The sequence below is a fragment of the Pipistrellus kuhlii genome, unplaced genomic scaffold (assembly GCF_014108245.1).
Source record: "Pipistrellus kuhlii isolate mPipKuh1 unplaced genomic scaffold, mPipKuh1.p scaffold_m20_p_23, whole genome shotgun sequence".
NCBI lineage: Eukaryota > Metazoa > Chordata > Mammalia > Chiroptera > Vespertilionidae > Pipistrellus > Pipistrellus kuhlii.
Genome location: NW_023425522.1, coordinates 10193038 through 10212875, shown reverse-complemented (window position 1 = coordinate 10212875; position 19838 = coordinate 10193038). Strand labels below are relative to the sequence as shown.

At 56.0% G+C, this 19838-nt stretch overlaps 1 protein-coding gene across 14 annotated transcripts in view; it reads right to left on the bottom strand.

Annotated features, from left to right (window-relative positions):
* Positions 1 to 821: 821 nt before the first annotated feature.
* The window catches only part of MINK1 (misshapen like kinase 1), a 64094-nt gene continuing 45077 nt past the window's right edge, over positions 822 to 19838 (bottom strand). Inside the window, exons 3-34 of one of the 14 annotated variants that reach the window (XM_036452397.2) lie at positions 18374 to 18430; positions 18178 to 18303; positions 16144 to 16254; positions 15149 to 15239; positions 14618 to 14748; positions 14239 to 14293; positions 14020 to 14098; positions 13375 to 13550; positions 12808 to 12877; positions 12051 to 12261; positions 9775 to 9891; positions 9227 to 9313; positions 8797 to 9021; positions 8407 to 8580; positions 7833 to 8093; positions 6755 to 6840; positions 6483 to 6593; positions 6225 to 6337; positions 5948 to 6036; positions 5712 to 5735; positions 5439 to 5602; positions 4910 to 5015; positions 4689 to 4826; positions 4380 to 4488; positions 3856 to 4023; positions 3607 to 3750; positions 3264 to 3398; positions 2976 to 3076; positions 2742 to 2891; positions 2504 to 2663; positions 2264 to 2403; positions 822 to 1669 (exon numbers count right to left, since the gene is read on the bottom strand). In XM_036452397.2, the coding sequence (XP_036308290.1) occupies positions 1586 to 1669; positions 2264 to 2403; positions 2504 to 2663; positions 2742 to 2891; positions 2976 to 3076; positions 3264 to 3398; positions 3607 to 3750; positions 3856 to 4023; positions 4380 to 4488; positions 4689 to 4826; positions 4910 to 5015; positions 5439 to 5602; positions 5712 to 5735; positions 5948 to 6036; positions 6225 to 6337; positions 6483 to 6593; positions 6755 to 6840; positions 7833 to 8093; positions 8407 to 8580; positions 8797 to 9021; positions 9227 to 9313; positions 9775 to 9891; positions 12051 to 12261; positions 12808 to 12877; positions 13375 to 13550; positions 14020 to 14098; positions 14239 to 14293; positions 14618 to 14748; positions 15149 to 15239; positions 16144 to 16254; positions 18178 to 18303; positions 18374 to 18430 (3993 nt within the window). In that variant the 3' untranslated portion in view covers positions 822 to 1585. Of the gene's footprint in view, positions 1670 to 2263; positions 2404 to 2503; positions 2892 to 2975; positions 3077 to 3263; positions 3399 to 3606; positions 3751 to 3855; positions 4024 to 4379; positions 4489 to 4688; positions 4827 to 4909; positions 5016 to 5438; positions 5603 to 5711; positions 5736 to 5947; positions 6037 to 6224; positions 6338 to 6482; positions 6594 to 6754; positions 6841 to 7832; positions 8094 to 8406; positions 8581 to 8796; positions 9022 to 9226; positions 9314 to 9774; positions 9892 to 12050; positions 12262 to 12807; positions 12878 to 13374; positions 13551 to 14019; positions 14099 to 14238; positions 14294 to 14617; positions 14749 to 15148; positions 15240 to 16143; positions 16255 to 18177; positions 18304 to 18373; positions 18431 to 19838 lie in introns of all 14 variants that reach the window. The other 13 variants (XM_036452395.2, XM_036452392.2, XM_036452393.2 and 10 more) reach the window with 13 other exon arrangements.

Sequence of the window (19838 nt, the reverse complement as noted above, 5' to 3'; positions counted from 1 at the left end):
TCAGTGGATAGAGCATCGGCCTGAGGACTTGAAGGTCCCCCGTTCTATTCCGGTCAAGGGCATGTACCTTGGTTGCGGGCACATCCCCATAGGGGGTGTGCGGGAGGCAGCTGGTTGATGTTTCTCTCTCATTGAAGTTTCTAGCTCCCTATCCCTCTCCCTTCCTCTCTGTAAAAAATAAATATATTTTTTAAAAAAGAATTATTGATCGGCTGCCTCCTTCATGCCCCACACTAGGAATCAAGCCCATAACCTGGCATGTGCCCTGACCGGAACTGAACCATGACCTCCGGGTTCACAGATTCCCGCCCCAACCACTGAGCCAGCCAAGATGGTGGTTCAAGCCATCTTGGATTGAATGCCAATCCTCTGGGAAGCAAAGACCATCCTAGATTCAGCCTTGTTGACCTTCCAGTTTTGCGCAGGCTTCAGCCGCATAAGACCTAGCCCTGTGAGCTTCTAAGGCGGCAGCTGTTTGATAGCCACACAGGAGACTCCGTTGCAGGACTGGCACTTACGGGAGGCTGGAGACAGGAAGCAGGTCCCTCCGGCCTGGCCCTGTTGGAGCAGCTGGGACAAATGCCCTCAGGGCAGGCCCCACCGGGCCCCCAGGGAGTGAGGCTGTGGATGCCCTGGCCCTCCCTCAGTCATTTCTTCTAGGTTTTCTTGGTTAAGTACTGCCCATCTACTTGGATCCCCAAGCTCATTGTAGATTCCACCCCACCTGCCCCCATTTGTCCTAATTCTGCTTGCTTGCCCTGGTGAGTATATGGATTGTGGGGGCGAAAAAACAGAATAAAAAGGAGTCTGAAGTGGTGGGAGCTGGTTGAATAGTCTTTATTAACAAACGGGATATCCAAGGCCACTACATTGAGGAGGGGGAGGGGCAGGGAGGGAACAGGGCTACTTGCTGCTCACACTATATACAGATGCAAGCAAGGGGGTGCAGAGGGCCAGAGCTCCATGCTCCCTCCCTCCACCAGGAGAGGACAGAGGCTAGAAGAGATGAGGGTTGGAAAGGGAGAAATGTTTTGGCTGGCGGGGTCCCCCTTCCATTCCCTGGGGTTTGGGAGGAGGGGAATCATTAAAGTGCTTTCAGAAAATGAGGAAATGGTCCCTGCCCCTGGAGTGGCTGGTGACCCCCCTAAAACCTAGGGCCCAGTGACACCCCCCCAGGGTCTGGTACATTCAAGGGGGGAGCCGGCTCCCCTGACGTGCAAATAAAGGGGCCCAGGGCCCTGCCCAGTCAGCAGCAGTGGGGTACGGGGTCCAAGCCCCAAGCACTCTCCTCTTAAGTGGAGAAAAGGGGGGATGGGGCTAAGCCCACTCAATTCCTGTTAAGGGGAAGCTGTGCCTCTCTCCAGAAGATGGGACAGGCACAGTTTTGGGGAAGAGAACATGTTGGGGAAGAAGGTGGTCATGTGATCACAAAAGCATCAAGGGTCAGAGGTCACGTTCCCAGCAGGCTCCAGTGAATCAAACCAGTAAAAGCAAAAGCCCAAGGAGGGGGAAGCAGGGCGGCCTGGGAAGTCTGGCTGTGGGGGGAGAGCTGGGTCCCCGTGCGAGCGCTCCAGCCCAGGGCTTGTCACCAGTTCATGATGCAGTTGCGGTTCAGAGTCATGAAGTAAACTTGGCTGCTGCCCCCAGAGCGGACGGAGGCAAAAAATACCTGGGGGGGGGGGGGGAGCGGTGAGAGGAGAAGAAGTCACCAAGGGATTGGGGCGGGGGTTTCAATTACTTGGGAGAGGGAGAAAGACGCTGCAGTTCAGTCTCTCAGAATAACCCCATCCCGCCCTGACCAGTGTTGGTAAGTGGTTAGAGCAATGGCCCACGCAACACACAGAGTCGCAGGGCCGATTCCTGGTCAAGGGCTCATTCCTGGGTGGCAGGTTCAATCTTCTGTATGCAGGAGGCAACCAGCTGATGTGTCTCTCTCTCCACCCCCACCCCCTCTCTAAAATTCAATGAAAAAAATAACATCCTTGGGTGAGGATAACCCCCCAAAAAAAGAAAGAACTATTCCTATCCCCCTGAGGAGCAGAAGTGCTTGGGGAAGAGGGCAGCCGGCAGACCACTGGGTGAAAGGACCTGGGAATTCTCAGAAACAGGTGGGGGAAGGGAAAGGGCAGGCTGTGACTGCGTGCGGGCTCCCCAAGGGCCCCTTTCAGAGACCCCACCATGGTCACCTCCTTGGTAGGAACCTAAGGTTCGGAAGCCAGACCAACGCAGGCCCCGGCCCTTCCCAGGGGCGAAGGGCTCCCACCTTGTCATTCCGCTCACACAGGAACTTGAGCCTCTGAGCTCGTTTGTGCATGAAGACCCCGTCCAGGTGTCCCGTCTCCACGGAGCGGATCTCGATGGCTTTCTCGCCCCAGCCCATTATCTGGTTGGAGCAGATGTAGGCTGGGGGAGAAAGAAGTTGAGGGGCAGTGAGTGGACTGCGGCCCAGGCCCACCTAGGGCCGGGCTCGGGGATGTGCGGCTCGGGGACAGGCACCACTCACCCACGGAAGTGGGCATCTCTCCCCACTGCAACACCACGTCCTTGATGATCCGCCCGTACGTGTTGACGTAGACGCCCTCGTCCTCGTAGCACAGCAGCATCTCCATGCCGTCGGTGTTGGGGAGGAAGATGATGGCGTGGGGCGTGATCTGGCTCTGGATCTGGGAGGAGGGCTGGAGTCCCTGAGTCTGCAGCCCAGGCTGGCGGCCCCCCTCTGCCCACAGTCCAGGCGAGCTTACGTGAACAGGGATGTAGATGTCATAGCTGTTCCCCGAGTCGACATCCACGGCGTGGAAGCCAGCGCTGGAGCCATAGATGACTTTGAGCCGCTGGCCCTCCTCTACCGTCAGGTCCACCAGCAGAGGGCGGTGAGGCAGGTCAGCAAAGGACTGCGGAGGAGAGGAGGGATCAGGGGACACAGGTTGGGGGAGTCAGACCCCGGAACAGGGATGGGGGGCTAAGGCTGGGATTACCTTGAAGGCCATGAATTTGTGGTAAGGTTTGGGGGCCCAGGCATACACCTCTACGGAATTCTTCAGGGCGATGACCAGGAACTTAATACGTTCGTATTTCACTGGGGGCAGGAAAGAAGAGGGATGCTGGGACTTCCCTTCTTGGGCTGCGGGGCCCCTCCCACAGGTCTGTCACTGCACCCCCCAGTACCAGGCCCCCACGTCTCTGGCTTCATGACCATTAAGCCCGAACCCTCATCTCTTCTCAGAAACAAACGTGCCCTGGCCGCTCTGCTGTGACCTCCTCACCCACGCGGTAGTGCCCGCAGCCCTCCATGTCCCCCACGGTGGTCCAGCCCTGCTTCTTCTCCACTTCCGGGTCATTGTGCAGAATCTTGTTCCGGAGCCAGGACAGGTAATACACGCGCAGTTTGTTCCTTTTCCCTGAGGGGCGAGGACACACACGCACGCACACCCTCCCTTCGTTGGAGATCCAGATCCTGCCTCCCGCCATCCTTTTCTGCGTACCACAAGGGGTGAGAGAGCGGCCCCACCTTCCGGCTCCTGGACCAAGGCTGCCCTCTGCCCAGGCTGGAGATGGTGACAGAGAGCCACGGAGCCGAGCCCCCTCCTCCGGGCCCCACGCACACACCTGAGATGGTGATGAGCAAGTTGAGTCCTTCCAGCACATCCATCTGCTGGAAGCGCCGCCGCCCAATGAGTCCGTACACCTTGCCCTGCCCGCTGCGGTCCAGCAGCATCAGCCCGTTCTCCGTGCCCACCAGCAGGTTGACGCCTGCAATGGGAGCCCTTGGGCAGATCAGAGGCGGGGCCGGGCCCTCACCCGACCAGGAGCAGAGGGGCGCACGGATCCCTCGTTTCCGCCCCAGCCCTGGCTTACCCCAGAGGGCCGCGCAGAGGATCTCGGAATTGAATCGCTTCTTGTACTTGCGGATCTCGGGGGTCTCGCTGTGTGCCCGGGTGTTGGTGGGGTTCACGTTGACCACGGAGCCCTTCCGCACATCGTACTGCAGCTGATCAAGCCGACTGGCCTCTCCGCCCACGAGGGCTGCGGGGGGAAGAGAAGCGGGGTGGGCTGCGCCCCCTCACCCTGCCTCTTCTTACTCTACCCTCACACTCAGTCTCGCTCCTCTGAACACTCAGAGGGAAAGAGAGAGACCAGGGACTGGAGGAGGTGCACGAGGGAGCTGAAACAGCCAGAGGCCTGCAAACTGCTCCTCCCGTCCCCGGGGGCCCCTGTGCTGCTGAGCACGTTCCTCTCGGGTTAGAGGCTCAGGGGCTCTTGCGGCCTCTGTGCAGGGCCGTGCTCAGGGGAGGGGAGGCGGTGATGCTTTGTGAACCGCATCACCGGGCTTCCCCTTTGCCCTCTCCAGGCCTCCCGGCAGCGCCGTCCCCCATCCTCACCTGTGATGGGGATGGTGTCCCCACTGCCTCCGGACTGGTAGATGCCCAGGTCCACAAACATCGTGAACGAGCTCTTGCCAGGGGCCTTCACCAGCCCACGAGACTGGTACTGTGGGGGGAGGAGTGGTGGTCAGGCAAACACGTGAGACCCCGGCCTGTGGCCCCTCTTTATTGTTGGCCCCATGTGCCCTCGGGGAAACCCTGGCCCAGGTGCTCTGCCCGCCCGGCGCAGTAACCCCCACACACCCCCTGATCTGCCCACTGCCAGTGCCCTCCCCCCGTCCCATGGACCTGCCTGCACCCACTTACATCGCTGCCTCCATCCTTCATCGGGGGGCTTTGACCTTTGCTGTTTTCAGTGGGCGAGTGGCTGGGCTGGACCACGTCGGGCAGGTTGGTGTAACCGTTGCTGTCGGCATGCAGCAGGCTTCGCTCCTCTTCAGGTGTCTGAAGGAACAGAGGGAAGGGGGCCAGTGCTAGGGCCAAGGAGGGTCACGGCAGGCGCTGGGAAGAATGGGGTGCCAACTCACACGCTGGACCACCATGGTGCCACCCCCATAGGTGGTCGGGGTCCCGGTGTTCTCCTCCACGTCATGGACCACCATGGTGCTGACGCTGTCTGTGTCCCCATCGCTGCTATGGGAGAGAGGGAGGTCTGAGGCCCTCCAGGTCCTGCCTGCCACCCAAGTACCACGGCAGCAGGCGAGACCAGGAGGCCTAGCGCTTTCGGCTTCAGACTCTTCAGAACACAATGCACTCAGCCCTTATGAGCAACCTTGACCCGCTGCTGGGTGTCCTGGGCCCTGCTCTTGGGTTGGGGAAGGCTGGTGGTACGGAGATACCCGAAGAGACCACCGCCCCACTGACAGCACAACGGGAGAGAGAGGAACGCCCGTCTCATACCCCCTCCTCTAGAGGAAGGAAGGGATCACTCACCAGCAGTGACACCAGGGTTCCCCACAGATTTGGCCCAGAGATCCCCCTCCCTCGAACCCACAACCCCTCTCTGGGTGCCTCTGATGTATGTGGGCGTGCCACCGCCCCCAGGGAGCCCCGTACCGGGTCCCAGGGGTGTCTCTGCTCCCTTCTGATGGCTCGCCATTGCTCTCCTCCTCGTCGTCCTCACTGCTCTCCGCCTCCTCACTGGACGAGGAGTAGTCCATGGCCTTCTTGGGAGGCCGCGGGGCCTCGTCCAGGGTCCGCTCTTTCAGCAACACAAAGTCCTGCAAGGGAGGAGCTGAGTGAGGGGGCGGGGGGCGGGGGTAAAGGATGTCCAAGGAGAAGGGGCAGGGTCACAGGAGGGCTCCCGCAAGCAGGCCCCTTCCCACTAACCTCACCAATGGCTCGCTTATAGCTCTGGGAGGGGCCGCAGGGGAAGGACAGCCAGGAGAGGCAGGAGAGAGGTTAAGAAAGGTTAGTAACGGAGAAGTACATCTGTAATCCCGCAGCGCCCCCCTCAGGCAGGTTAATGAAGGCCCACGCCCCAGGACCCGAGCTTAAGAGGCTCCAAGCTGGCCCCAAAGTCACAGACCAGAAGGCAGGGCCACAGCGGCCACCTGCCGACTTACTGCGGGCCGGCCTGGCCGTGAGCGGTGGTCGTCAGGCTTGGCTTTGTTCCCAGGGGACAGCACTGGGGAGCTGTCCAGTTTGGAAGAGGCTAGATACGGCACGGTGGGAGAAGGGAGGTCACCGACACCGAATGGGGGTGACCTGGAGCCCACACCCTGGGCTGAGACCTCGGCCTGAGCCCAGGCCCCACCCTACCCCTGAGGATGTCTCAGGCCCTGCCCTGATGGAGACCGTGTCCAGGCCCCAGCAGGCCACCAGGCCCACTCACTCACGTACCTCCCACACGGTTCCGCTCCAGAGAGCCGGCCTGGGGAAGGTGCCCGTGAGAGGCGGGGAGGACACTGTCCGAGCGCTCCCAGCCAGGGTCGCTCCTTCTGAGGTCGGGGTTACTGTGGGAGAGCGGAGACGGGTCAGGGCGACACGGTGCTCCCCTCCCTGGGGGCTGAGCTGCACTGCAGAGGGCGCCATCACCAGAGGAGGCAAGTAGGTGGCAGAAGTGAGGGTGGGAGTGAGTGAGGGGACAACTCCATTTACCTACAGGCGTTGGGCGGGCCAGGGGGCTGAGCAGGGGGCCCTGGAGGCTTGGGGCTCCCCCGCTCCGCCCTCCTTTGCAGATAGATTTGCCAGGCGGAGTTGCTGCGAGGTCTGTGAAGGGAGCACAGAGGTGCCGGGGGCAGGGGCGGGGAGGGGGCTGAGGTGACTGGGTCGGGGCTTGCCCACCCCTAAGCGGGTAACCTGGCAAACTCCCCTCTGGCCCCGCCCCGCTCCCCAGCCTGCCACCCAACTTTGCTCTGCTCAGGTGTTACCTGGCACGGACAGCCTGGGCTGGCCGCGCCCCTCCGGCCCCACTGGCGTTAAGGGCAGTGGCAATAGATGAGGTCCTCTGAGGCACCTGAGGAGAGAAGGAGGTCAGCGTGCTGGGAGCCAGCTCTGTGCCCGAACCACAGACATTCATCCTCGCCGAGGCTCCCAGCGTGCTCTCCGGGCCTTTGTGAAGTCAGCTAAGCTCAAGGAAGTGGATGAATCTGTTCAGAGTCATGAACCTAGGAAGTGGCAGAGCCGGGATCCCAACCCAGACGGTCATCCGCCAGAATTGCCCTAACACCCTGGGCATCCTTCCACTCACACCCTCACACGGGACCACCCGCTGGGATCACGACACATTCACGGGCCCAGACGGTCGCCCCGTCAGCACTGCGGCTGTGGTGGATGACTGGTCTTTCTCTTGCCTTCCAACCCCAAACCCATCCCCACCTCGCTGCTCCCTCCCCTCTCCTCCATTCTGTCTCTTACTGTAGTTGACCCTTGAATAACATGGGATTTGAACTGCACAGGTCCACTTACACACAGATTTTTCTCAAGAAACCCGTACAACACAGTAAACATATTATTTTTTCCTTATAACTTTCTTAATAATGTTTCCTTTTCTCTAGCTTCTATAATATGTATAACATACAGAATTATGTGTCAATCAACTTTATGTTACTGGTAAGGCTTCTGGTCAATAACAGGCCATTAGTAATTTAGTTTGGGAGCATTTAAAAGTTACACTTAGCCCGGCCAGTGTGGTTCAATGGTTGAGTATCAACCCACGCACCACGAGGTCACTGATTTGATTGCCAGTCAGGCCACATGCCCAGGTTGCGGGCTCAATCCCCGGTTGGGGACATGCAGGAGGATCAATGTTTCTCTCTCATCAATGTTTCTATATCTCTCTCCCTTCTCCCTATCCCTTCCTCCCTCTCTAAAAAGCAATAAAAACATATTTTTAAAAAGTTACACGTAAAGTTTTGACTGTGTGGAAGTCAGTGCCCCTAACCTCCATATTGTTCAAGGGTCAGCTGTGTTTTGTGCTCTTTCCTGGTCCCACAGGCCTGTCCTTACCTTGGGTGGGGCCTCATGATCCTGCCGGACCCAGGCTGGGGGGTTCGGGCTGGGGCCAGGCGCTTCCGAGGTAGGGTCTGAATTCTGGCGGATGACAGCTCCTCGGGCACTGGGCGTGGCAGTGGGTGTGGGGGCGGCAGGGTCAGGGTCATGAGAGGCTGGGAAGGCAGCCAGGTTTCGGGTGGGCTGGTCCTGCAGGGACTGGGATCGGGGTACAGGCGCTGCATATGGCTTCAGTGGGACCCGGTGTGCCACCAGGCTCTGCAGGGAGAGACCAGGGAGGGTAGGCTGCCCACTCTGTGCACATCCCCACCTGTGAGCCGGGGCCTGGGCTGAGAGGAAGGGGCAAGTAAAGCCTCCAGCTTCCAATTATCCATCAAGTGAAAGGGGCTCCTGGAGCCCAAGAGCAGGCAAGATGTAGGAACAGACATGCAGCAGCAAGCAGGCGATGTCTCTGCCCATGTATCTATCATGAGGGCCGCGATCCCTGGCTAAGGATGTGTCTGTGTGCGCGTGTCCCCGCGCTGACTAAGGCTCCCTGTCTGTGCTAAGACAGGAGTGGGAAGAAACTCACCTTGTGCGGTCCCTCCTGGGGCTCCACCGGCCTCTGCATAGGAGGGGTTTGGGAAAGGGGTCCTGGGGGCCCAGGGGAGGCCTGAGAAACAGGGGGCTCAGGCCCTGCGCTGCTCGGCTTGGTCTTGGCCAAGGGAGAGTTCTGCTGCTTGTTCATCCTTGTTCTCTCCTCTACCTGTGATTCAAAAGGGTGCTAAGCAGGCCAGCTTTTGCTTCACTGTCCTCAAAACGTAAGTCCCCGTCTGCCCCACTGCGCCAGCCCTCATGCCTGAGCCGTCCCCTTTCCCCTTCTCAGTGTCCGCCAGTGCGGGATGCCCACTTCTTACAGCTCAGGCCTCGGGCAGAGGGACTGGGAGGACGGTGTCTTGGGCTGTAAGGAGGCAGTGAGTACCTCTCGGGCCCAGGCTGGCTTGTCGGCCGGGTTAATGCCCCGACCATAATGGTACAGGGGCTTCCTGTCCCCAGGAAGGATCTGCTGCTGTTGCTGCTGCTGTTTTTGCAGCTGCTGCTGCTGCTGCTGCTGCTGCAGGGACTTGAGGTAGGCGTGCTCCTGCTGCAGCTGCCTCTGCAGGCGCTCCGACTGCCGCTGCTCCTCCAGCTGCTTCCGCTTGTATTCCTGGGCCCAAGGGTAGGAAGAGGGGCTCAGCAAGATGTAGCCCTGGAAGTTAGAGGTGGCATGCCCTTTCTTTTCTCCTGCCTAGAGAGATGTCTCCCCTGAGGCCTGGGTGCATCCCTTCCCCTGAAGTGCTCCCATCCCATTCCATTCCGGCAGAGAAGCTCTGACACACGTCTTCCCGGAGAAAGCTGGGGGACCCCGTTACCAGCAGTAGGGCCTGTTCCTGGAGCAGCTGTTGCTGAAGGATCTCGAGCTGTCGCTGCTCCTCCTCTAGCCTGTGACGAATATATTCCTGGGGGGTGGGGGTGGGGTGGGGGCAAAGGGCAGGGAAAGAGGAAAAGGCGGCGGCGGCGAAGGAGTTGGAGAAAGAGGTCGGGTCGGTGGGGTGAGGATGAGGAGAGCAGGGAAGAGCAATAGAGAGGACGGGGATGGGATGAGCCCCGAAGGGGCAGGAAATGAGGCGGAAGTCAGGGTGGAGGACCCATGAGGGAAAGTGCAGGGGAGAGGAGTCAGGGTGGGCAAAGAGATGGGGAATGAAGGCACAGAGACAGGAGGAGGGCAGGGAGCCAGGGTTGGGGGTAGAAGGGTGGGAGAAAACAGAGAGAAAGAGTGAAGCTAGAAAAGATAGGAGGAATCTAGGGGTAGGGAAAGAAGGGGAAAAGGGTATCGGGGAGCAGGGACGCAGGCAGCAGGAGCGGGCAGGGAGGCCAGGGGAAGGGAGGGGTGTGTGCAGTGTACGCTGGGGGCCTGTACCTGCTCCCGCTCTGCTTGCCGCCTCTCCTCCTCCCGCCGCAGGGCCTGCATGTCCTCCAGACGCCGTTGCTGTTCCTTCTCCTGCATCTTCCGCTGTTCCCGCTCCCGCCGTTGTTGCTGTGGGTGAGAGAGGTGTGGTCTTAAGGACTGCACACTCAGACAGCGTGGAAGGGGAAACCCAGCCCACTTCGGGCATCTTCTGGAAAGGCGACCCTTTGAGGACAGTACTCCTTCTCACCCGGGATGACGGTGAGAGAGAATGGCTTCAACTTGTTTCCACAGACCTGCCTACTCCTACACAGGAGCCCCTGGGGAGCTTAGCTTGGGAAAATTACTTGTCCAACGTGGCTGTGAGCTTGGAACCAGAGACTAAGCAGCTGGATGCTGCCCTTGGAGTGGGCTGAATTGGATAACACCTTCTCCTACCCATTTGCCCATCAAAAAACCAGAGTCAACAACATTCCTGGCCTCTCAAAACCACCTGCCTGTAAATCCAAAAGGAGTGGGCTGTAATGATGGCCTTTGGCCACAAGAGAGCAGCAGGTGCCCAATGCACAAAGCACAACCCGGAGGAGAGGGATTTGGCCAGGTCCTTAGCAAACAGAAGCTCAGTTGCATTTTACTTTCACAATCTTTCTGACCAAAGAGTCTGCCCCAATAAAAGAAAAAGAGAAAAAGATCTCTATTAAAATGCACTTCTCCCTCCCACCTGACAAGACTGTACTTTCCAACAAAGCTAAGCTGAAACAAAAAAGGTGGTTCTTTAGAAAATACCTTTCATGTTCAGAAACTTCTAGAAACGAAGGAAAAAAGCTAAGCCCTTAGGGCCATTACAGTGGGGGCCTACCTCCACAATGAGGAGGTGGCAGGCCTGCTCCAGGAAACATCCGCCAGACACAACTTTCTGTCCCTCAACTAACTGAAAACAAAATTTACCATGTTCTCTTGTAGCAGGCGTTCTTACAAATTGTTTTTTGTTCAACAAAGACTAGGGCCTGCTTTGAGGAGCAGTTCATAGACAGTGTGGATGCTTCTATTAATTTTTTTGTTAAGCCCAGCTCTCTGTGAACTTTGAAATCATGTAATTGTTTCAACAGAAAGTTCATCATTTAAGGCAGTGGTCGGCAAACTCATCAGTCAACAGAGCCAAATATCAACAGTACAACGACTGAAATTTCTTTTGAGAGCCGAAAACCGACTTCTGCGCATGGGCCACGAAGTTTCAATCGCACTGTACGTGCACGCCCGCACGTGGTATTTTGTGGAAGAGCCACACTCAAGGGGCCAAAGAGCCGCATGTGGCTTGTGAGACGCAGTTTGCCTACCACTGACGTAAGGCATCTTTAAAACCAACCTATAGCCGAAACCGGTTTGGCTCAACGGATAGAGCATCAGCCTGCGGACTGGGGGGTCCCGGTTTCAATTCCGGTCGGGGGCATGTGCCTTGGTTGCGGGCACATACCCAGTGGGGGGTGTGCAGGAGGCAGCTGATTGATGATTCTCTCTCATCGATGTTTCTAACTCTCTGTCCCTCTCTCTTCCTCTCTGTAAAAAATCAGTAAAATATATTTAAAATAAAATAAAATAAAATAAATAATAAAATAAAACCAACCTATATCTTGCCTTTCCCACCTTGGCCCCCTGCAAAATAAATACAATTAAATAGATATGCATAGAAAAAGTAAATATGCATATAAATCTTTTAAAATGGTGCTGTTAAAATAAAATAAAAAACTGTAGCTATTTAAAAATAGGATTCTCAATTAAAACGAATTTCTCCCACCCACCTCCAGTAATTCTGACTGACAAGACTGTACTTTCCAGCAAATCTAAGCCCCCCAACAATTAAAAGTAAAAAGAGGGTAAAGAAAAGGCTCTTCTTCATGTTCAGACTAGACAACTGCTTATCAGTCAGATGTTCGGGGCTAGAAGTGTGTGTACACAGAGCCCCGCTCCCAGGGCCAGACAGCCCTGGCTGGAAGTTTGTGGACACAAGGACAGGGACAGTCCTGTCTGTGGGGAACCAGTGCGGCTTTTCAGAAACGGCTCTGCTCCGAAGGGACGCGGACAGCACCGCCATTCACACAGGGCTGACGAGCGGGCAGTGCACATGGGGACTGGCCTCCCACAGGACAGACACTTTTTATCCAGTGCTGAACGAAGGGGGTTAGGAAGCCCTGGCTGGCTCCCCCTCCTCCCTGTGGTCCTCATGGAAGCAGGGATGGGACCGGGAGGGGCGCCGCACCAGGCCTGGCGGGTGCTCCCAGGACCCCCACCTCCTCCACACGCCGCCGCTCTTCCTTCTGCTCCTCGATGCGGCGCTGCCGCTGGTGCAGCAGGTGTTTGATGTGCGCCTCGGGGTCTCGCTGCTGCTGCTGCTGCAGCTGCTGCTGCTGCTTTAAAGCCTCCGAGTTGCTCTTATTCTCCTGCTGGAGCCGGAGGAACTCGCGGCGTAGCGTGGACTCGCCGGGCACGTTCATGATGGAGCTGGATCAGGGTGGCACAATAAGGGGGGGGGGGGGCAGGGGGGTCAGAACCCAGCCACTTCCCACTTTCACGCCTGGGAGCCACCCGAGTAGGTGCTCTGCCTGGACCAGACAGTCTGCCTACGGTCACTCTCTCCTGCCCAGTCTTGTATTCTAGCAACATCCCAGCCTGCAGTCCTGAATCACCCTCTCCCCACTTCTTATTTTTTTTAATCCGTTTTTATTTTTATTTTTTTTTTCTTTGAGAGGGAGAGAAATATGGACTGGCTGCCACCTGCATGCCCCTACTGGAACCAAGCCCACAATCCAGGCACGTGCCCTGACCAGGAATCAGATCAGCGCCCATTTGGTGCACAGGACGACATTCAACCAACCAAGCCACGCTGGCCAGGGCTCTTGCCACCTCTTGCTCATTCACTCCATTTCTTCTCAGCACGCGGAGATTGTTTTATGGGTCTCTAACCCACCACCATCCCCAGGCTGAGAGTCCCTCTAATGTCCCCTCGGACGAAAAGTGAGGCCCCCAAACTCCACCTGCCAAGCCCACCTTGGTTCTCCTTCCTCTCCATGGCTGTCATCTTCCTCTTCGCTGCCGCTGTACTCATATTCTGTCTCCTCTGCAGGGGGGAGATCACTGCTGTTTCTTCACCCAGTGCCCCAGACCCCACCCTGGGCTAGGAAAACCTTAGACGGGGACAACCAATGAGATCTGTCTGGATGGCCACGCACCTGGGTCCCTGCCCACCTCCTTGGAGCAATGGAATGGCGGCGGGTCTCAGGTTTGGGCCGGGACAGACATGGGGATTAGACCCAAGAGTAGGTGGGATGTGACTAAATGTGTGCATGCACTCACAAATGAATGTGTTCAACAGGACACTTCTGTAAGGATGTAAAAGGGCCACGCTCATTTGGACGGCTGGCTTGAATTGGTGGTATGAGAAAAGGCATTCTAGGGTTGAAAGCCTGGGAATGGAGACAGCTAGGGTGTCTTCGGATGGGGACAGCTAGGGTGCGGGAGAGGTGCCCGAATGAGAGCAAGGAGGAGCCAGGGCTGGTGAAGAGGAGCAAGGGCTGAAGTGTGTCCTGACCCACCACCCCCGCCTCCCCCGCTGACCTTTCTCGCCTCGCTTCTTCCGAGATCGGTCGATGTGGTCCTTGAGCTGGATGCGGACCTGCCGCTCTGTGGGCTGGTCGCGGATGAAGGGGAACTTTAGCAGCTGCTCTGTTGGTGGGCGGCTCAGGTAAGTCTTGATGAGACATGTGTCAATGAAGTCGATGAACTTCTTGGACCTGGAAACAATGGCTCACACTAGGAGGGCCCCCTTGGAAGAGGGTGTCACAGGAGGAAGAGGGGAGATCGTTCATCAGAAAGCCACTTCAGGCCGGGTAAGAGATCAACCGAAGGACTTGTATGCATGTATATGAGCATAACCAAAGGACACAGGCAGTAGGGGGGTGAGGGCATGTGCTGGGGGGTGGAAGTGGCTGGGGAGCGGTCAGTGGGGGAGGGGGGAGAGGAAGAGTTATGTAATACTTCAAACAATAAAGAATTTAAATTAAAAAAAAAAAAAAAGGCTACCTGGACTTCCCTTCTGTGTTCTCCATACCCCAACACCAGCACCCCTAATGCTCTGGCTGCAAGTACCAGCCTCTCCCAACGCCTCTTGTAGGGTGCAGGCCCAAACCTGACCCCAGGGGGTTATGGTGGAGGCGGCCTTGCCCAGAGACCTTCCTTGACACCAAATCCCCAGAGACCTACCATTTCTTGGACTTGAGCCTGGGCGGTGGGTTCCGAGGGATGAGGAAGAGGGCTCGCATGGGATGCATGTCACACAGAGCTGGGACACGGAAGAGACCATCAACCCCTTGGCCACACGGAGAGCCTGCAGGAGCCCTTCCCACCAGGACCTCCCAGGGCCCACCTCTTCCCGACAGCCCCTTTCTGGGCCCTCCCTTCTCTCCCAGACTCCGCACTTACGGGGGGCGCCCTCTGCCATCTCAATGGCTGTGATTCCTAGAGACCAGATGTCACTCTACAGAGGGGGAAAGAAGGGACAGGTGAATGCTCCTGGTGGCTCTCCTCACCTACAATCCCTGGTCTCTTCAGAACCCCTTGCTGGCCAATCCCTTCCTGAGGCCCCTCCTCTAACCCTGCATGTCCTCCAGCCTGCCCAACATTCCCATCCATACCTCCCTGCCACAAAACGTCCCCAACCCTCATAGCCAACACATCATTAGACCTTCATTTTGCCCCCCCACCCCAAGCTGCTTCCGTCCCTGATATTTTCAATCTACCCATCGCCCCCATCTCACTTCCGGCCTTGGCTGCCCCATGCAGCACACGCTCTGGTCCATACCCTGTAATCATAGGTGGCATCGGGGTTCTCGTCACAGGCGATGACCTCCGGGGCCATCCAGTAGGGGGTCCCAATGAAAGTGTTTCGCCTTCCCACGGTGCGGTCCAGCTGAGCACTCACCCCAAAATCCACTGAGAAGACATGAAGAGAGGGGTCATAGCGGTGTCACATCTGCTCCCCTCATCCGGGGCCCAGCATGGGCATGCCCCAAGGCAGCTGAGGTCCTGGCTCTACCTAGACACTCCCCACAACCTCTCCCATTCCATCAACACCCTGAAGTACCTGACCGAGTCTCCCTGCCTCTTGGGAAAAACCAAGGTGAAAAGGTAACACCTCAGATAAAAATATCCCAGCTCTCCAGAGGGACCTGCACAGCACTGGGACACAGCAGGCAGCAGGACATCCCCGGGGAGGGAATGGGAAAGCAAGCCTCCCAGCCTACAGGCTGTGGGACGTAAGCCTCCAGAGGGGAAAAGGGGCCTCTCGCCCTGGAGGTGAGAGGGCCCGTCCACCCAGAAGGAACCAGCGCACCTAGTTTGACCTCGGCATTCTCTGTCAGCAGCACGTTCTGCCCCTTGATGTCTCGGTGAATCACCTTGTGGGCGTGGAGATGGGCCAGACCCTGGGCAGAGAGTGGGGGGATTAGGCTTGGTGCTGGAGGAAGGGGGAAGGAGCAAGAATATGGAGTGACTGAGAGGGAGGGGAGGTCCCAGAGAGTGTGCAGCACGGGGCTGGGGTGAAGAAGCAGTCCCTCTCCACCATGTGCCCGAAGTACAGGCTGAGATTTCCTGGAGTTCCCTCAGCATGGTGGCTCCTGGGAATTCCCAGGTGTAGGTTGCAAGTGGAGAAATAGCAGAGCTTGGGAACAGAAGCCCTTATCTCCAACAGTTTGAGTCCTCAAGGTTAAGACTCTGTCTTTAGCCTCCAATCCCATCAGGCCACCTGCTCCGTTAAAGAGGGCATAGCCCTGGCCAGTTTGGTTCAGTGGCTAGGGTGTCCGCCTGCAGACTGAAGGGTCCCAGGTTTGATTCTGGCCAAGGGCACATGCCCTGATTGTGGGCTGATACCATCCTCGGTAGGGGGTGTGTAGGAGGCAGCCAATCAATGATTCTCTCTCATTAATGTTTCTATCTCTCTACCCCTCTCCCTTCCTCTCTGAAATCAATAAAAATAAATTAATTAGCCGAAACCGGTTTGGCTCAGTGGATAGAGCATCGACTTGCGACTGAAGGGTCCCGGGTTTGATTCCGGTTAAGGGCATGTACCTTGGTTGAGGGCACATCCCCAGTAGGGGGTGTGCAAGAGGCATCTGGTCAATGATTCTCTCTCGTCGATGTTTCTAACTCTCTATCCCTCTCTCTTCCTCTCTATAAAAAATCAATAAAATATATATATATTTTAAAATAATTAATTAATTTAAAAAAGAGGGCATAGCCCCATTTCCTCCTCAGGGCAGGGGTCCATGCCCAGGGAGACGCTCCAGTGGGGGCGGCCCAGGAGCAGGAGGCGGGGGGCCCGGTGCTCACCCGCAGAATCTCCCTGCAGATGTAGGCGATGCAGTCCTCCTTCAGCGCATTCCCCTTTGTATTCTTCACCAGGTCCGTCACGGAGCCAGCACCACAGAACTCCATTACCAGCTGCAGTCCCAGGGAGATGGGAAGGAAAAGTAGCGGTTAGGCAAGGCCCCTCTCCCCTGCCAGCTCCCTGGAGGAGAACCAGAGGCCTTGGGGTCAAAACTGGTATAAGTTGAAGGGTAGGGGCCACATGCCTCTCTCGCAAAGGCCATAGAACTTCCTGAGATTAGGAGAAAAAGGGGAAGGAAGTACAGTCAGAAAAGATAGAGAGGGTGGGTTTGGGGACATGGTCTTTGTCCAGAGTAGGAGCCCAAGGAATCCCTGAAATTATAGACAAAATGGGGAGGGATCCAATGTGCTCATCAGATCCTCTTTGGATGGTATCATAACCCCTCCCTGCTCTAGAGCAGGGTCAGCAAACTATGGCCAATGAGCTAAGCATGTTTTTTACATTTTAAAATGGCTGAAAAGAAGAAAAAGAGGATCACATGACATGCAAATTAGTGTCCTAAATAAAGGTCCTGGGGAGACAGTAATGCCCACTCATTTATATATTGTCTATGGTTGCTTTCATGGTCCAATGGCTGAGCTGAGTAGTTTCAGACAATATGATCCACAAAGCCCCAAATATTTACTATCTGGTCCCTCACAGAATCAGTTTGCCAAACTCTCATCCTGAGTCAAGAAAGGAGCTAGAACCAGCAATTCTCCAGGCTGCTAGAGACAGCAGTACACGGGGCCTACCAGAGAGCCGAGGGAACCTGGTAGCGTTCTGGGGGAAACTCCACGAGCAGAGGAGAGACTAAAGTGGGGAGAGGAGGAGAGCTCCCTGTGCCATCTCTAGGGAAGAACCAGAAACCCAGAGGCAGGTGACAGGCACGTCTGTGGAAATGTTTTCATTGTACTTTTCTAAAAGCCACACCCAACACAGAAAAAGGTTGGAAGATATGTGGACATTTGCATATGCAAAAATAATTTACATATGCTCCGCATCTGAGTATAGCATAGTGGGAGGACAATGTCCAACAGGTCCAGAAGGGGGCGCCTGGTCACTAGCACCTAACCTCTAGTCCTCAAGGATCTCTCACTAGGTACAGTTGGCAGGTAAACCTCTCTAACCCATTACTCACTTTCCTTGGTGTGTATGAAATATGAATGTGTGACAGAGAGAGAGTGCGTGTGTGTGTGCGCGCGCGTGCACGCGCACACACCTTCAAAAAGACTACTGCATAGAAACATGAACCATGTTTCATACTTAATCTATGCAGGGTATGCAGAAAGTGCTAAATACTCACCTGGCAACTGCTGCAAGGGGAGACCTGGTATAAGCACCAATCCCCTGCTGCCCCCACCCCACCTTGCTCAGCCACTGCCATGTTCCCTGCTGCTCTGTCCTTGGGTATGGCTGAGTACCAGAGAGGGTGAGGCTGAGGAACCAGCTGGCATCAGTGCCCAGGTAAGGAGAGTTGTGACCTAGAAATATTCTGAGCTAGGAGGGAATTTCGGGGAGACCAAAAGAGCAGCAGTTAAGTTCTGGTTAGAACGATCACCCAGAGGCTTGTGCCCTGCCCGGAGGGGTCCACGCTCTATCTGTCGCCTCCCACAGAGTTTGGTCTGCTACCTTCCTAGTGGCTGTGCCAGTGCAGGAGAACTTGTCAACTAACCTCTCTGTGGTCTTTCCCAGCCCTTGCTAGAATTACATTGCTTGATACTTATAAGGGCCTGTTGGACACAGGGTAAGGTACTGGTTAGGGCAAAAGTGAGTATTGGGGGGGGGGGGAGCCCCAGAACGCCTGCCACCAAAATGCCCAGAGAACAAGAGACTGCAAAGTGTGGGTCAGGAGGTCCCTCGGTCCATACACAGGAGAGGCTGTGGGACTGAAGAGAGGGCTGCCCAGGAGACTCTGGGTACTGACTGAGTTCCAAACAAGCAGCCTGAGACAGAAAGGGCAAGGAGGGGCAGGGGCAGGCCGGAGGCACTCTCACCCAGAGCTGGTCGTCGTTCCCCGGGGGGCTCTTCTTGATGAAGGCTCCATAGTAGGTGGCAATGTTGCGGTGGTGAGAGTATTTTTTCAACATGTTGATCTCCTGCTTGATCTCTTCTTCCTCATCCTGGGTGAATGGGAGAAGGTCAGCCCCGACTTCAATGCTCCAATCCCCTCTGCCCCGTTCCACTTCCTACCTCCGTGACATCCATGACCTTGATGGCAGCCAGCTGCCCCGTCTTGACGTGCCGACCCTGTGCACAGCAAGGCAAACATAGAGGGGCCCGGGTCATGCTCCCGGAGGGTGAAGCCATACCTCTTGGCTTTTTCTATCTTAGAATATGCCCCTCATGGTGGCTAGACACCGCAATTTATTGGTTGGTCACAGGACTAACAGTGGGCTACAGAAAAACTACCAAGACTGGATTTCCAAGCTCTGTGCTTGGTAAAAAATGAAGGGTCTGCTCCCTTCATACTCAAGCATCTCTGGCTTGTTCTTCCTCGTTTGAAAGTTGGAGTGGGGCCGAGGCCCGTTTGGCTCAGTGGTAGAGCGTCGGTCTGCGGACTGAGGGGTCCCGGGTTCGATTCCGGTCAAGGGCATGTACATTGGTTGCGGGCGCATCCCCAGTAGGGGTTGTGCAGGAGGCAGCTGGTCGATGTTTCTCTCTCATCGATGTTTCTGACTCTCTATCTCTCTCTCTTCCTCTCTGTAAAAAAAAATCAATAAAATATATTTAAAAAAAAGAAAGTTAGAGTGGGGAGTCAAGGATACCTTCTCCATCCTCAGATGGAGCTGGAGGGACCTGGGAAAGATGCTGAGGAGGGAGGGCCTTTGCCACTCTTTGCATCTTCTATGCAACACAAGCCCCCTTTGGATAGGAGGCTGTTTCCCAGGATTCCCCCTAGTCTCCCCCCCACACCCCACTCCAGATTTTTTATTTTGTTGACAGGAAAGAATTAAGAGAGAGCCGAACTTGTTGGTGTGACTCAGAGGATGAGCATAAACCCAGGAAGCAAGAGGTCACTAATTCGGTTCCGGTCAGGTCAAGGCACATGGCCGATTTGCAGGCTCGATCCCCAGTAGGGGGAGTGTAGGAGGCAGTTGATCGATGATGTTTCTCCCCCCCCCCCTCTTAAATATATTTTATTGATTTTTTACAGAGAGGAAGGGAGAGGGATAAAGAGTTAGAAACATCGATGAGAGCAGAAACCGGTTTGGCTCAGTGGTAGAGCGTCGGTCTACGGACTGAAAGGTCCCAGGTTTGATTCCGGTCAGGCTCTCTATCTCTCTCCCTTCCTCTCTGTAAAAAATCAATAAAATAGCCTAAACCGGTTTGGCTCAGTTGATAGAGTGTCGGCTTGGGGACTGAAGGGACCCGGGTTCGATTCCGGTCAAGGGCATGTACCTTGGTTGCGGGCACATCCCCAGCGGGGGCTGTGCAGGAGGCAGCTGATCGATGACTCTCTCGATGTTTCTGGCTCTCTATCTCTCTCCCTTCCTCTCTGTACAAAATCAATAAAATATATTTTTAAAAAATCAATAAAATATATTTCAAAACAAAACAAAACAAAACAATAAAAAAAAAAAAGAAACATCCATGAGAGAGAAACATCAATCAGCTGCCCCCTGCACACGCCCTACCGGGGATGTGTCCGCAACCA